This window comes from Heptranchias perlo, chromosome 24 (assembly GCF_035084215.1).
Source record: "Heptranchias perlo isolate sHepPer1 chromosome 24, sHepPer1.hap1, whole genome shotgun sequence".
NCBI lineage: Eukaryota > Metazoa > Chordata > Chondrichthyes > Hexanchiformes > Hexanchidae > Heptranchias > Heptranchias perlo.
Genome location: NC_090348.1, coordinates 18,403,636 through 18,421,489, shown reverse-complemented (window position 1 = coordinate 18,421,489; position 17,854 = coordinate 18,403,636). Strand labels below are relative to the sequence as shown.

The 17,854-nt window shown below is 40.1% G+C and overlaps 1 protein-coding gene across 12 annotated transcripts in view; it reads left to right on the top strand.

Moving 5' to 3' along the window:
• Nucleotides 1–17,854, top strand: part of anks1b (ankyrin repeat and sterile alpha motif domain containing 1B) — a 738,433-nt gene that overhangs the window by 377,619 nt on the left and 342,960 nt on the right. For all 12 annotated transcript variants that reach the window (XM_068004841.1, XM_068004853.1, XM_068004843.1 and 9 more), the window contains one exon: nucleotides 1,813–1,914. In XM_068004841.1, coding sequence (XP_067860942.1) covers nucleotides 1,813–1,914 — 102 coding nt within the window. The remainder of the gene's footprint in view (nucleotides 1–1,812; nucleotides 1,915–17,854) is intronic.

Genomic DNA, 17,854 nt, shown 5'->3' with positions numbered 1-17,854 from the left:
AGGCCCGAGGTCCATTTTCGGGCCCATCTCGGGTCTCCATGCGTGGCGACCATTTCTGGCCTGGAAAAGGGCCTAAGGGAATTTCCACTCCGATCATTCATAGCAAGATTTAATTTAATAAACTTATTTTAAAGCAAATGCAACTTCATTTCATAAATTGAGCAATTATCCTCTCAGGGTTGTCTCCTATTCCTCAATTAAGAATGCAAATTTATCAGGTTTCTAATAATGTTCATTGATTAAATGACAAGCTATTGCTGAAGGCTCAGAAGAATCAATCAACTTTGTGTAATATTTATTGTGCAATAATGTACTGAACAGGACTAATTTATGTCTTTGCAATAAATAGGAATAGCAGTTTCTCAAAAGGATATATATCGTACACCAATATCTGTGCCTTTTAATTTCCTATACTCAACCAAAAGACCAACATATTAACTCTTCTCCTTAAATAAATCATAATTCAGCAGAATTTAGCCAAAAAGGATTGTTATATTTATTCTTGCTCCTAACAAGTGACCAATGTAAGGTGTAATTTTGTGAGGCAAGGTTCTGGTGTGAAGCCTGGTTAGAAGGAAATGAGGGTTGGAGATAGGGCTATGACACTATAGGGTCGATTCTGTGATGCGCTGGGAATGGAACTTTACAAAATTACTGTTATGTTTTCATAAAGATTTGAGAGAATAATAAATGACATGGTTTGGTTTAATGATGAGATATGTAATTTACTTTACAAGGAGTCAGCTTCTCAATGACTCAGTGAATTTATCTCATGCATACCTCAGCCATATGAGCCAGGAAGATAACAGGCTTAATCACTGGCCTACTAAACTAGCTGCAGTAGGGGTGCTGCATTTAGACTTAGTACCCCTGGGATTGGAGGTAGAAAATTGGCCAGGGCTCCCACTCCTGATCGCTATTTAGCATCTTATTCTCATGCTGCAGACACCAGAATGCTTGAAGACAAGGGAGGCAAACCAATTGTCAGGAATTGCCCAGAGGTTGGGGGCTCAATAAATCACCTCATACCTGTACACTGCTTAGGGCTGTAGGTTACAATGTACAGAATGAGATGACCTCCATTTGTAAAACCATGTGTTCTCCCCACCTGCCCCCCCCCTCCTTTTTCTGGCAACTTTCTCCCCTCTGCTCCCCTCCTCTTTCTCCTCTTCCTCCTCCTCCTCCCCTGAAGGCTTTGACTCCTTGGTGGGATACAGTTCCATGCAGCCCAGGCTCCCTCCTGCTCCTTGCCCAGCTGGCCATTTTTCATGTGTAAGCCTGCACTGTGAGTGGCAATAGGCCATCTTTAAAGTTCTGTTATGAAATGTTAATAAAATTATTTTCAAAATAAAGCTTTTCCTGTCTTAGTTAATTCTCAGAGGTAGTATAGGCAGAATGTGTGTGTGTATGCTCCGTAAAATACATACTTTGTTTTACTTGTGAACGAGGACTTGGAATTACCCTTACATAGTCTTACTCCACTGTAATATGAATGCTGAATATACAGCAAGAAATTTATTCTCTGTTTGCATTTCACACCTGAACAAAATTGTTATAAATAATCCATTCAAAAAACCTGTAAAATGATTTTCGTAAAATTGGTACCTACAGCGAGTGTATAAATGTAGGTTAACAGTTCACTGTGACAGACGTAAGAAAATGTCAAGGATAAGAAATGGTATTTGGCTCATCAAAGTTAATTGCTCATATCCTAACTCCTCCATATTAGCGTCCGACTGTTTTTGAACATCCCCAATGCTATTGTTTTTGTTCTTTGTAATTCAAGATAACTAAAACCCTGTGTTTTTCCAGGAATTGATGCAAGTATTAAGGACACTCAAGATTGGACTGCATTAGACATTCTGAAGGATCACCCATCCCAGAAATCACAACAAATCACCGCCCTCATACAAGGTAACATGATTGTATGTCACGAAATGAAACAACACCACATTGAGATCTGACAGACACACTTCTGCAGTTAAAGGAATGGCTTTATCTTTAAATATTTGTTAAACAATACAGTCCTGCATTCAATTTCTTTTTTTAAAAAAATGATTTATAATTTAAAATAAAAGTTTTGTTTTACTAGAAAGTGGCCGGCCACCGACTAAGTGCAGGAATGAGCCATTCTGTTGCTGAAACTCAGTTCCCAACACCCCTGTTATACTTTTAAAGCGATGAGGAGTATGGTGCTGGGAGATTAGCCTCAGCAATAGAACAACATGGCTTGTTCTCATCATCCAGCCTTGGAAACAGTGCAAAGATGATGGTGAGCTGAAAATTATTTTTGAACATTATAAAAATGAAGTTCAGTCCAATGCTTTTACTTTGAAGGTGAGGTAATTGTAGAACTTTTTCCTGGATCTTGTTCCTTTTAAAGATTGTGAGCACAACATAGTAGGGAAAGGCCTGAAGATTATCCATACCCTTAGAGTACAGTTGTAACCATATCCTTGAAATTACTCCATGGGATGCTAGTACAGTCCCCATTGCTTATCGTGGGCGCGTTCGTGTGAATGTGATTTGCCCAATATACACGATGGTCGATATGATGTTTAACAGACTTTAAGGTGAGCTCCCAAAATAATGCTAGTGCTACCACTTTTAATAAGTGCAGGGAATATTGCCAAGCTCAAATGGCCAGCAGAGAGTATTATGACGCGCGTAAGCAACTTTAACTCTAAAGTCACTGGCCAATTTCAAAGTTCTTGAACCGCTGTCACTACGTTTGTGAATGTCTCAGAAATTAACATTTAGCATTTAATAAGGGGTGTGGGGGGGTGATTCAAAGAAGGAAATATAACTTCTGATTATAGTTGGTCTGAAAGTCTCGAGTTCTCTAAAGAAGATACTCCACTAGATTCCTTTTTTACCAATGTACATTAAAACAGGGCTGCGGGGTGAATGGCGGTGAGCAGGGTTGGATGGAAGGTGACGCCGAAGATATGCTTGAATTGCCCAAAATAGCCAGACGCTTATATGGTTTAAGCGGCTCCTCTATAATTGATGCCTACGGCAATGACAAATGATCAGCCCCATTTGCCCAATATAGGCAGCTGGCCGGGAGAAGCGGTGATGGTATAAGTGGTGCGGACTGTATACAAACACTTAAACCAGTCAGGTGTAATTTTCCTTCTCCTACTTTAACAGGAGTTAAAGTAGGAGAAGGACAATTTTAAACAGGGTAACACCTCTGCTGAAATAGCAAAGACATGAATGCCAGGTGCATGCATTAAGTGTTCACATGTTAGAATCTATGGCATAATTTCAGTACGTACATTTTTAAAAAAAAAGTCCCCTATCTATAATTTATTAAATGTGGCACATGGAGCATTTGCTGCATTGAAAACTCTTATGTCAAACGTGTAAAGTATGGCCCATTGTAAAATTGTCCATATTTTCCTGAAGTACCTGTTATACCTGTAGGTAGAACTATTTGTGTCAGAGCTGTTACAAAACACTTGCCTGTCACATAATACTTATTGTTTTAGTGAGCGTCCTGCAGAGAACCTATATCTATCCTTTACCCACAAATCACTCAAAATACTTCCTGAAAATCATTTCATGTGCCATTTTCTCTCAGTAACTGAAATTTCTTAATGTCCAAAATAATGTTTTAAGCAAAATAGTCGCCAACACGTATTTTGCAATAACATTGTTACATTTATCCATTGAATTGTCTTTTGTGTCCTTTAACACCTTCAATAAAGTTTTTACATGAAGGCCTTGGCCTAACTTCTTCATATTTTTGCCCAGAGTTGTCACTCCGTGAGCCGAATATGGATTGTGCAGACTAGCATGTGATGTTCCTAATGACCCAAGATGCAACTGTACCATTCAGTCAGCTGAACTGATAGAATATTTTTCTTCTGCTTCTAGTAATTACTTCCCAGTCGTGCTTTTTCTAAAAATGTTATTAGAATGTAGAGCAAATGTAACCCCACTATTTAAAAAAGGAGAGAGAGAGAAAACAGGGAACTACAGACCGGTTAGCCTAACATCAGTAATAGGGAAAATGCTACAGTCAATTATAAAGGATGTGATAACAGGACACTTAGAAAATATCAATGGGATTAAACAAAGTCAACATGGATTAGAATTATAGAATCATAGAAGTTTACAACATGGAAACAGGCCCTTCGACCCAACATGTCCATGTCCCCCAGTTTATACCACTCAGCTTGAAATTGGGAATTTCAAGCTAGTCCCAATTGCCTGCACTTGGCCCATATCCCTCTATACCCATCTTACCCATGTAAATAGAATCATAGAAGTTTACAACATGGAAACAGGCCCTTCTTTATAAAAGGGTAAATCGTGTTTGACAAACCTACAGGAGTTTTTTGAGATGTAACTGGTAGAATAGATCTGGGAGAACCAGTGGATGTGCTGTATTTGGATTTTCAGAAGGCCTTTGATAAAATCCCACATAAGAGGTAAGTGTGCAAAATTAAAGCACATGGGATTGGGGGTAATATACTCACATGGATTAAAAATTGGTTAACAGACAGGAAACAGAGAGTAGGAATAAATAGATCTTTTTCGGGGTGGCAGGCAGTGACTAGTGGGGTACCGCAGGGATCAGGGCTTGGGCCCCAGCTATTCACAATATCTATTAATGATTTGGATGAGGGAACCAAATGTAATATTTCCCAGTTTGCTGACTACACAAAACTAGGTGGGATTGTGAGTTGTGAGGAGGATGCAAAGAGGCTTCAAGGCAATTTAGACAAGTTGAGTGAGTGGGCAAATACAAGGCAGAAGCAGTATAATGTGGAGAAATGTGAAGTTATCCACTTCGGAAGGAAAAACAGAAAGGCAGAGTATTATTTAAATGGTGTTAGATTGGGAAATGTTGATGTACAAAGGGACCTGGGTGTCCTTGTACACCAGTCACTGAAAGCAAACATGTAGGTGCAGCAAGCAGTTAGGAAGGCAAATGGCATGTTGGCCTTCATTGCAAGAGGATTTGAATACAGAAGCAAGGATGTCTTACTGCAGTTATGCAGGGTCTTGGTGAGACCACACCTGGAGTATTGTGCTCAGTTTTGGTCTCCTTATCTAAGAAAGGATATACTTGCCATAGAGGCAATGCAGCGAAGGTTCACCAGACAGATTCCTGGGATGGCAGGACTGTCGTATGAGGAGAGATTGGGTCGACTAGGCTTGTATTCACTCGAGTTTAGAAGAATGAGAGGGGATCTCATTGAAACGTAAAAAAATGTGACCGGGCTAGACAGACTGGATGCAGGGAGGATGTTTCCCCTGGCTGGGGGGTCCAGAACGAGGGGTGACAGTCTCAGAATACGGGGTAGGACAATTAGGACTGAGATGAGGAGAAATTTCTTCACTCAGAGGGTGGTGAACCTGTGGAATTCTCTACCACAGAAGGCTGTGGAGGCCAAGTCACTGAATATATTTAAGAAGGAGCTGGATAGATTTCTAGACACAAAAGGCATCAAGGGGTATGGGGAGAGAGTGGGAATATGGTATTGAGATAGAGGATCAGCCATGATCATATTGAATGGCGGAGCAGGCTTGAAGGGCCAAATGGCCTACTCCTGCTCCTATTTTCTACATTTCTATGTTTCTAATTTTGAACAAGAGGACAAATTTCAAAAGCTTTATTGAGTAAAAGTTTATATTTACCAATTTTTTAAAAGAGTGTGTGAGAAAAAAATGACTACTAATTTCACACCTTGTGTTCTATAAACTGGAAAGTGTATTAAGCTGACGGTTTGTGAGAGAGAAATTGAGTATTGGGGAGGGGGTGGGGGGAGAGAGAGTGCAAGAGAGAAACAGTTTGTTGGGCCAATGAGATGAAGCATGTGTGATTGGGGAAGAGGATGGAAAGGGAGTTGCTGTATTGCATTTTCCCTGAAAACGTCCACTCCAAATACTTTTAGTAGTTCCTTTCACCTCATGCTCCCATCACCTCCCACACAGAATGAAAGAAAGAGAAAAAGACAGAGAACAGCAAAAGAATAATTAGAGAGAGGGAGCAGACAGAAGTACAAGAGGAAAACTACAACACCAGGACAACAGAGGCAGAGAAGAGAGAGCCTATATTCTCTGACTTATCATTTGCAATGTCACGGGAGGTAGACAACTAAGGAAAATAATTCCCTACTTATGATTCCTCCCATCTTAAAACTGTTTAAGTTTCACAAGAAGTTAGAAACTTAAAGATTCTCACAGAACAAAGTGACGTGTTATTAAGAATCCGATTTGCAGAAGTGCTTCAGGCCAATATTGGGTGCCACATAGAAAATGCAATGTTCCTTCTCCTTGCATTGTAGTCATCCTGTTGAGTGCAAAAAATCCCACCCAAAATTATAAATAGAATTAAAAAGTAACATTTAACAGTTCATGGTGTTTGACACAACACTATTTGAGAAATAGCACGTATCGCTGTAAAGCTTCAGCCACTGTGAGACAATGATTGGGTCAGTGACTGTGTCCTCTTATACTGCTGGTGTCCGTCAGTAGCATACAAAATAAAAATAACATCAACAAAACATCAGCGCTCACTGTATGAAAGTCAAGCTTAAACCCATAACAGCTGCCATTTTCAACGTGTCTTTATTGGTGAAGCTAACCATATATCACTTAAGGAATATGATAAGGTTAGACGTCAAGTCACCAATTGGGCTTCTGACTTCTAAATTAGTTGGTGTAAGCAGTAAGTGATTGTTCTAAGCTCACGAGCATGTCCTATTTCACACCCGCTCTGATGGATTTTAACATGTTCAAACTGTACTGTAGTATAGCTTTTCCTACAAATGTATTTTTTAGCTTTAGGAGAAAGGTTATGTAATGAGAATCAAAAAGATGTAATCTGCCATGATGAACAAAATGGCAAAGAAGCTTGATGGGCAGAATGGCCTATATCTGAAGCTGTGTTCTTTTGTTTATTTCTGAATTTCACTAAGTTGCAGTTTAGGTACAATGTATAATATCGCACAGCTTGTAGAGTTATCATAGATTGTTTAAATTTAGTTTTATATGGTAAATGTATAAGACTTCGAACATAATTATTCATTTTATAAAATTGTCTCATTTTCATTAAAATGGAAAGCTGTTCCATTTTAGTGGAAATCCAATGCTTAAAACTAAAACAAAGCTCATTAGGCCATATCATGTTAATATATCTGTGTCGGATTATCTGATATTTTAATTTATCCAAAATACATATGACCCCTATTATATATTGAGCGCTAGAGTGTCAAACTGAAATCAGTGACAAATATAATTGACCTGAAATAATAGCTAGAAAGAGGACACAGCAAGCTTAATTTTTCTTGTCAGTAACAATGAGTGCCATGGAATGGACTAAAAATAATCTCTATAGATGATGACTTGACAACATTCATTTGGAGACTTCAAACCTCCAAAGGCCAAGTTGGTGAAAATATTTGCAATATGCATATTTTCTTTCCTATTTCTCAGCTCTGTGGAACACATTACATTTACTATAATTTGTACTTCTGTCAGATTGACCCCGGCACCTTTTCTGCAATGGATGACTTCAAAGACAAGAAAATATAACTTTGAGATAAGTCCTCTCTGTTTTAATGTCACTCTCCTGTCTTGAGTCTGACAGGCACGTGCACAATCCTGTGCTAATGTTACCTGGCAGATACTGTTCTTACTGCCAGTCTGATAGGTATTTCTCTTTCGGTCCCTATATCATCCAGCCATCTATTCCTTTATTTTCCTTCGAGGCTTTGGCCGTTCATTTTTCTCAGCATGATCATCTTGCCTAGGTGGTCTATTTCCCCTATGGCCAAAGAATTGGAGTTTGCTTTTCTTTATCTCGATGAGCATTATTTCCATAGTTCGGAGCTTTTGAAGCACCCATTTATTTCTTCTCTTTACAGTCTTAGGACTCTAAGCAGCTTTTTGTACCTCCAAATCTCAAGGCTTTGGAGCATTTCTGTCTCCTTTTTCAGTGCCCATGCTTGCAACCGTAGAGATCTAATAACTATCAGTTTCCAACAGTCTCCCCCTTGTTCACTAAGATATGTCTCTGTCTTGTTCAACTTTCCAGCTGCCTTTCTCACTTAAAGGCTGCAATTGCAGTTGCTTTTAAAAAAAAGAATGGGCATGTTACTCATGAATTGAATGGAATAGAAGGATGTGGGCATGGCTTTAGACTGAAAGGAGATAAAATCATGTATTGAACTCTGGAATTTGGACCTATGTTGTTTTTGTCAGCTGGATCCTCCTTGCATCCATAATTTTGCTTGTGTACTGATGATTGGATCTTAGTGCAAACAAATCCACTGCAGTGCGTTTATGTGCTGCAACCTTCAATTCTAGAGCACTGTGCATGGAGATTGACTTAAACTGCTTGCCTTTCCTTTGCAATTTTAATCCAATCATCAAAATTAAATACAGAAGATTCTTGATCATAAAAAAGAAAAATAATAACTTAAAAACAGAAATAAACTCGGGATGATGAACCTTAAATCAATGCTTTGTTTTCTTTATTAAAAATCTGTTAACCCATGTCTTTCTTCATGCTGCATTGAAGTGTGTCAGTTTTATTTGATATAGTTCTATTCCAGCCTAGTCACAGAATCATCGGATCTTCGTGTTACTTGATCCCCATTAACAAATGCCATTCAGAGACCAAGACGGTTGTCCTCTGTTTAAATTACCCGAGTGTCCAAAGGCAACTGCACAATGATAAAAACTGAAAAAAATAAAACATTGCTGAATGATAATTTGCTAAAATTATCTGAGGAGCCTTGCTAGGCAGCTGGCTGAACAACAAGAACTAGCTCTGCATTATATGGTCTGTATAAAACTGTAGATATCACTTTGCATTATGTATTTTGTGACTCCCTAATGTACTTGTTATCTTATCAGAATAAATGCAAATGCAGTACTTACAAGCTTGCACAAATTATAAAAGATTTATTATAATTTCACCCTAGGGCAGGCAGTCTTGTATCTTCTGCATAATTGAAGTAAAAAGGTGCAATTATTGCACCACAGTTTAGACTGTTCAGAAGAATACAAGATAAGTACAGATGGGAAAAAGCCATTTTAGCCTATTCCAGGTGACCCTTTCAGAGTAGACCTACAGATCCCAATCACAGCATCCAGGTGTTTCTTAAATAATTCTAGGATATTAGTCTTTACTGCATTAAGTCAAAATCCATTCTGTGTGTCAATCACCTCTTGTATGAACAAGAACTTCCTAATTTACCTTTTGCTAACAAAGAATGCACTTGCATTTATATAGTACCTTTCATGACCTCAGGACATCCCAAAATGTTTTACACCCATTAAAATACTTTTGAAGTGTAGTCACTGTTGTAATGTAGGAAACACGGCACCCAATGTGCGCACAGCACGGTCCCACAAACAACAATGAGATGAACAGCCAGATAATCGGTTTTAGTGATGTTGGTTGAGGGATAAATATTGACCAGGACACTAGGAGAACTCCCTGCTCCTCTTCGAATAGTGCTATGGGATCTTTTAGGTCCACCTGAGAGAGCAGACATGGCCTTAATTTGACAGCTCATCCGAAAGGCAATGGCCTCGATATTAACCCCTCCACGACGATCGGTTGGTGGGGGGGAGAGCTAAAAAGTGAAATGCGCAGAACACGACCCCTACCTGCTGCGCATGCAACCACCGCCTTTTTTACGGTGGTGGATATCGGGGCGTCAGAGTGTCCCGCCGTGGAGAAACATGACACTTAGTAGCATATTTAAATTGGGCTGCCACAGTACAATTGGGAGCTCTATTTAAAATTTACTGTTGCTGCGCAGGTTTCCCAGGGGTCAGGAAACTCGTCGATGAAAGGAAGGCGGGAGCTGCCAGCTCCTAAAAGTGAACCCCTCTTGCAGCACTCCTTGTGGGCCAGCAGGAGTGCTCCCTCCAGACCCTTCAAGGAAGCCTTTGGCCTTCCCCAGTCCCAATCGCCAGCCTCCTGCCCACTAGCCAGACTGACCATTTGGCTGGCAGCTGGGCAAGAGACGGAGCTACAAAATGTTAATGAGGTCCTGCCGTTATGATCGGCAGGACCTCTGCGTCCCCGGCCTTGCTGTTTTCTACAGCCATTTTTGGCCTCACCTGCACCCTCCTGCCTTCCTGTAAATGGCGGGGCCAGCATCTTTGACAGTGCAGCAGTTTCATTAGTTTGAAACTTTAGTCCCTCTAACGCACTTTAATTCTACCCTTTCGTGCTTAGACAAATTCTAGATTCTCTATAGAAACAAAGCCTAAAGTATTATTGTATCTGTAATTTCAGATCTACTAGTTTATATTTTATCGAGGAATTTTGTCCCCATTCGGATGAAAGAAGTGAGTGTTGGAGTTTTTTTTTGCTATTTAGACTCCAGGTCAACATCCAGTACAGTTTCGATGCTGGGTTCTTCAGAAAAATTGTGCTTGAACTTCTGTTGTGCCAGTGTGATTCTTCCATTCTCCACATCAATGAACCTTATTGTCTCTCTGACCAAACCTGTCATTTAGTGCAAATTTATGAGCAGTTTTATTCTGCAGACTTCTGCATCGCTAAGAACTGGATAAGACTGCCCATTTCAACTTGGATGCTTATTATTAGAAACAATGTTACACTTAAAGTCTCGGACCCAGAGGCAAAAGGATGCTGTTCATGTTTGGTTATTTTTTTCTTCAACTCCCATTTGCTTCCTTTTCCTCCCCTGAAGGTGACAATTCAGGTTGGTATATGATTCTGTTCGTAGTGCAGGCCTCTGGTATTTTGCCAAACCGAGCATCCTTTATATGTGACTCTGCACAGCGAGCACTCATTAGCTCTCTGAACTTGGAGGCCATCACAGTTAAACACAATCCTACTGTAAAATTGTATTTTTACCCCAACCTCAGCATCTTCTATTGTACCAGTATAATATTTCAACAGTGTTGATACATCAACAGTTTCCTTTGTTTCTAGAAGAGACTTTATTATAATGCAGATATCTACTACGGTGTGAGTTATTTGGTTGGGAGAAATGAGCTGTCAGACTTTCGCAGCGGCCATTTCACCATGTAGCATCATTTGCAGATTTCTTATCAAATTTCAGTTTCCAGCACGCAAGTATAGTATTTCCATTGTTCATTGCACAAAGCTTTGGGATGTATTTGTGAGCTTTCAGGTTTGTTCTGGTTTTAACTCATGTAGCTGAAAGAAAATGTTGAGTATTTTAAGGGATCCTGATAATCCAGACTGGTGTGTGCATACATGAGGCTGCCAAGAACATAGACATGCGTTTCCTTTTCTTCCTCCCATCCTTCAAAATTGCACCACAAAGAATTGAATGCACACTCCAGAGATACGATTCATTCTTTGTCACTAGATCATCAGTATTTTGACACATTCCGAGATTACGACAAGCTCCATTGTTCTCCAGTAAGATGCACATTTGCTCTTATAGAAGGTCAGTTTTCTAGTAGCTCTGAGCCAGTCTTCAGTACAAAATTATTTTTCACAGCCATGACTTGATTCAAAGCACACAGGAAGTAGGTGACATGAGGCAATAAATATTAGCATTGTTGTCTTTCAAAAGCTGAACCCGAAAGGATTTCACATACTGTATGTACCCCTATCAGTAGGGGTATCAGTACTGCAGATGATGAGATGCTCATGCTTAGGGCATCTACAATGCTAGACCCTGACAAAAGCAAAATAAATCCAAAACGCGGCACACGCAGCCTTTAAGTACGGCCTTATTAAATGAAAAAGATGCCGTGGGTTGATTTCAATTAAGGATCAGATGGTGGTTATAAACTCCACTGTTACTGTTTGTGCTGGCACTTAAACCTGTTGATTAGATAACTGATTTGTAATCACTCCCAGGTACATCTTATTCTCTGTAGCAAGCTAAACCATTTGTTTTACAGCATCTTCACAGCAGTGAGCCAGGCATGGTGCTGGGATTTGCACGAGTGTTCTCTTAAGTTCTTACTGCTGTAGAAATATGTTGTATACCACACTGTATGCCCTGGAAGTGAGCAAACATTTGTCAGAGCAGGTAGTCAGCTCCAGGAAGAAGCTCCCAGCATGCTGTCAACAGTTTAGTTAATTAAGCGAAGAGTCAAAAAACACATTCCAGTAAAATCGGGCCTCACTACATAATAGAACTAATATGTCCTGAAGGAATTAGGTATACTGAATTACACACAGGTTTTAAATTCTCAATGTAGTTACTTTTGAATATGATTTATTGGGTATTTTTTAGCAGGGATTTTTTTTTGCTCAATTTACAGAGGCTGTATTAATAATTATGGAAGGGGTTAAAGAAGACTTAAATTTATAAAGCATCGTTAAAATTTATAATGCCTCTTATCACATCCTGAGAAACATTTCAAGCACTTCACATGAATTATTTGAAGTGATTTTATGTAGGCAAATGTGGCAAACCTAATCCTGAGGCACATGGCAAAGTGTCACATATAACAATGAGATGAATGGCCAGTGGATCTTTTTGATGGTGTGAATTATAATAAATCCTTTCAGGAATAAGTTTGTAGAAACTCCACAAGCTATGATTCCTACTATTGTCTGCAGTCTCAGTTTTATAGAAGAGTTTTGTGCTGTTCCTGAACTGCAAGGAGTTTGAAGAGAGATTAATATTATGTCAGTATGTACCCCTGTCTCAAACTCATAAACCAAGTAAGCTTAAAAATACTTTGCAGTTTGTTTTCTGGGCCATTTAAAAGGAAAGATAAATCTACAAGTCAATGCAGTCATGGTCTGAAATAATTTTTGCATTAACTATTTCAGTTAGAGGGCTCCTCTGAAGAGTTCTGATAATCATCCATTTCAGGACATGTCTATGGACTGGATGCTGTGTCATGAATCACCCTAGCCTGCTCTGTACACCTCCTGGTGGCTAGAAACAGAGCAGCATTAGTAGACACCAGGCAGCAGAATGCTTGAGCCTTCTTTAGTCACGAATAGCATGGTTTGTGGGGAATGGTAATTTTGGCAGAAGTTATACTCAAAAACAAAACATCTGTAAATTGTATTCATAAAATTCATTTGAAATATTTTAGAGTTTGAAGAAGTAGATAGTACATATTTATGTGCAGAAACAGCTCCCAAAAATCCTTGGTAGAGGCAACAATTCATTTAATTTACTGTGAGGAAAATGAGTCATACTTCTACACCAAACAGCCTATTGTGGATCTTTTGGAGAAAATGGCACAAGAATAAAGTATATCTAAAATTGTAGTTATCCATTGTTTTTCACATTCAGTTTCCAATGCTAGAATGAGCCATTATGAAGAAGAGGGTGAGACAGCTAAGGCTAAGTCTGCTATGCATCTTCTACCAATTTGTTATGCAGTGACATGAACAAGATAAATTAAAGTATGCCAAAATAATAACATTTTATGTTGCAGTCTGTAAAGAAATTCATGCAAGAGAAGACATAATGGAACAGATTGCTGAATAAGAACATTTTTATTCAAGTACTGGTTTTTGCTCAGTAGATTACTTGTAATGGCTTCCACCTGTAAAAACAGTTGGAATAATGATATATTTATGATGCATTTAGCAGTGGATCATTGCACAGTCAAGAAGTGATGATGAATCTGAAGAGTAAACATTAGCTGAAGGGTTTAATGGCACATCGAACAACGCAATCTTTCAGACAATACCCCTGGGAGGTATTAACTGTTAAGTATTAATGGTTTTTATTTTAATAGTCATAGTGATGTTTTTTAAGGGGGAGCACTGTCCCAATAATTTGCATTTATTACAAATTATGTATGCTTATGTTTCAGAATGTAGATACATTGTCAAGTTCAAAACACAGAGAAATAATTATTTTAATGCAGAATTGTAACAAGAAAATTATACAACAACTGCTATGTTACCCGAGAGTGGATATAAATGTATTCTGCAAGAGACCCTTTCATTTTAATAATGTACAGGACATAAGTTCTCCAATTTTAGTATTGGTGGCTAGTTTAATCAATAAGAGTCACAGAACATATATTTTTTGTTTAAAAAGTGTTCTCCGGATGTGAGCGACCATGGATAAGCTGCGTTTTATTGCCCACCCCTTAGTTGCCTTGAGTGGTGCGCCTTCTCCTTGAACCGCTGCAGTCTTCTTTCTGATAGTGTTCCTATGATGATGTTAGGTAGGGAATTCCAGGATTTTGAACCAGCAACGATGAAGGAACATCCAGATGGAGAGGACTATGGAGGCGGTGAACGAAGGAAATCCAATAGGGAATTCAATAAATCCAATAGGGAATGCAGGAGAAACCCAAAAAGTGGTAAGAATGTGGAACTCGCTACCACAAGGAGTAGTTGAGGGAGAAAGGAGTAGACGGTTATGCTGATAGGCTTAAATTAAATAGGGTGAGAGGAGGCTCTTGTGGAACATAAACACCGGCACAGACCAGTTGGGCCAAATGGCCTGTTTCTGTGCTGTGCATTCTATGTAATGAACAAACTTAGATTTATGTAGCACCTTCCATGACCTCAGGATGTCACAAAGCGATTCAGAGCCAATTAAGTATTTTGAAGTGTAGTTGCTGTTGCAATGTAGCGAAACACAGCTGCCAATTTGAACAGAGGAAGGTCCCACAAACAGTGATGAGATAAGTGACCAAATAATCTGTTTTTGGTGGTGTTGAAGGATAAATATTGGCCAAGACACCAGGAGAACTCCTTGTTCTTCAAATAGTTCCATGGGATCTTTTATGCCCATCTCAGAGGGCAAATGTCAACTTGATTTAACATCTCAGCCGAAAGATGGCACTTCTGACAGTGCAGCACTCCCTCTGTAGCAGGGCTTGAACCCAGACCTTCTGACTCAGAGGCAAGAGTGCTATCACTGAACCTAGACTGACATCTTGCTGATCTTGTCCTTCTTTGCGATAGAGGTCGTAGGGCTGAGAGGTGCTGTTGATGTAAGCTTACTGAGTTGCTACAGCGCATCATATAGATAGTACATTCTGCAGCCACAATGTGTTGTGGTAGATGGGGTAGATGTTGAGTCCAGTGGCAGAGGTGCTGTTCAAGTAGACTGCTCTGTTCTGGATGGTATCAAGCTTCTTGTATTGTTGTAGCTGCACCCTTCCAGGTGAGTGAAACCTAGTGCATTATGACATAAGCCTTGCAGATGGTGGCAAGGCTTTGAGGGATCAGGAAGTGAGCCACTCACTGCTTAGTACCCAGTCTCTGTCCTGCCCATGCAGCTACACTATTTAAGGACTGGTCCTGTTAAGCTTCTGGTCAATTGTGACCTCCAAGTTGTTGATGGGTGACTTAATGATCATGATGCCATTGAGGGCCGAGAGATGATTGGACCCTTTCTTCTTGAAGATGGTCATTACCTGGCATTTCCATGTCATGAATGTTACCTGTCAGCCTAAGCCTGTATATTATCCAGGTCCTGCAGTCGGCTGGTATGGGCTGCTGCATTATGATAGGAGTTGTGAATGGAGCTGAACGCTTTAAAATCATAAGCAAACAGCCCCACTCCTGACCTTATGATGGTTGGGCTGAGGATGTTGCCTTGAGGAACTCTTGCAGCAAAGTTTTGGGGCTGCAATGATTGGCTTCTAACAACCATGACCATTTTCCTCTCTGACAAGTATGACCAAATTCTGTAGAGGGTTTCCTCCTTGATCTCCACTGACCTCAGTTTTGGGCTTCTTGGTGCCATACCCTGCCTTGATGCTGAGGGCAGCTATTCTCATCTCTCCTTTGGCATTCAGCTCTTGCATTCATGACTGGATAAAGTATGAAGCTTTCATGGTTCTGACGGAACTCAAAGTGAGTGTCAGTGAACAGGTTATTGCTGAGTACATAATCACTTGATGGCACTGTTGATGACTCCTTTCATTACTTTGCTGATGATTGTAGGTAGCTGAGAGGGTGTGAATTGGTTGGGTTAGATTTGTCCTGCTTTTTGTAGATCAGAAACACTTGGGCAATTTTCCACGTTGTCAAGTAAATGCCCCTGTTGGATATGATTTATATTCTGCAACTGTACTGACCATTCATGAATGACAAAATTGTGAATGATTTATGCTCATTGCAAGGGCTAGGACATAAATCATAACTCCAATACCTTCAACAATAGCTTGCATTTATATAGTGCCTTTAATGTAAAAAATATTCCATTGCGATTTACCAGGTGGGGAGGGGGGCAGAGGAAAAGACAAGTAAAATAGATAAAAGGAATTGATGCTGAGCCATGGAGAGTTAACTGATGGCTTGGTCAAAAAGATGAGTTTTGAGAAGGTTTTTAAAGATGGAGTAGGAAATGGAGAGGGAGAAGGAAATGGAGAGGCAGAAGGGGTTCTGGAATGGGAGTGCAACTAAGTGGGGCCAATGGTGGGGTGACGTAAGAGCAGATTGCACGAAAGGTCAGCGTCAGAAGAATGAAAGATGCTTGAGGAGAAGGTAGCAGAGGTATGGCAGGCTGAGGTTACAGAGAGATTTGAAGATGAGGAAGAGGATTTTAAAGTCACTGAGTTGGAGGACAGGGAGACAATGTAGGTCAGTGAGGTTGGGTGTGGTGGGCGAGCAGGATATAGTGCAGGACAGGATACGGGGTAGCTGAATTTTAGAGAAGTTGGAAGTTATAGAGGGAGGAAGATGGTAGACCTGTCACGTTTCAGGTTTTTCTACGGCAAGTATATAGGAACAAGTTAAATTTAAGTGAGTTTCAAATTAAAATGAGTTTACATAGGTTTAAATTTCTTTCTATAGCCATATCTTGCAGCTACTGAGACAGAGAGGGGATTGGGCTGTGAATGAGCCAAGCAATGATGGCATTATCCACAATGACCAGGGACAATTAGTAATTAATGGGTTCACCTCATACTCCCTGAAATTGGGAAGGACAGGAACCATGTATACCCAGCATGGATGGTCTTTGAGAAACCACTCTTTGGGGTGGAGATAGCCAGTTTAGTTGATGGTTAGGATGTAGGGTTTATACCTTCGCTCTGGATCAGACAGTACCCCAGGGTTTTGGGCATTGGGTCAGCCTGAGTGAGTTATGGGGGGGATTTTAAACCCCAAGAACGGGTGGGTTGGGGGCAGGTGGGAGTTGAAAATTGTTGGTTTTTTGGGTCGCAACTGCAAAATTTTCGGACTTTGCATTCCCAGTGGGAAGCCTGTACTTTTATGCACTGACGTTAAACCTGGAAATAAAGCTGGGTTGCAGTCGCAATCCAAAAAACAACTATTTTCAACTTCCACCTGCCCCTAACCCACCTGTTTTTGGGCTTAAAATCACTCCCATGGAGTCAGTGCCAAGGGAGTTTATGCTAAACCGAAAATGGTGGCTTTGATTTTCTTGATGTTGAGTTGCAGGAAATTTTCACGCATCCGTAACTGCTTGTCAGATAGGTAGTCTGACTGCACAGAGATTGTTGTTTAGTCGAAGATGGTAGTGGGGAGGTAACACTGGCTGGCATCAGCATACATATGGAATCTGTGCCCATGCTTGTAGATGATGGCACAGAGGACAAGCATATAAATAAGATCTAGATGGTGACAAGACATTTGGTAACCTTAGAGAATAAAGGAAGGTTAAAGGCGGGGTCATAGTTGAAGAGGATGGATGGGCCAGTAGCGCTTTTTTTGAGGGGGCAATGAAGGCAGAGGAATGGTGCTTCGGTAGAGGGAGCCATTAATGATATCGGCTAGCACGGGTGCCAGGAGATGGAGAAATGGGATAGAAACTCTAGAATGATGGGGGATGGGAGCTACAATGCACAGGAGACTGGGGTCAGTCATAATAATGTACCTTTCATAATGTATCCTGTACCTATATTGTATTCTGCAACATTATACTAACCCATACATTAGATGCGAGGCAAAATTAATTGGTTAACC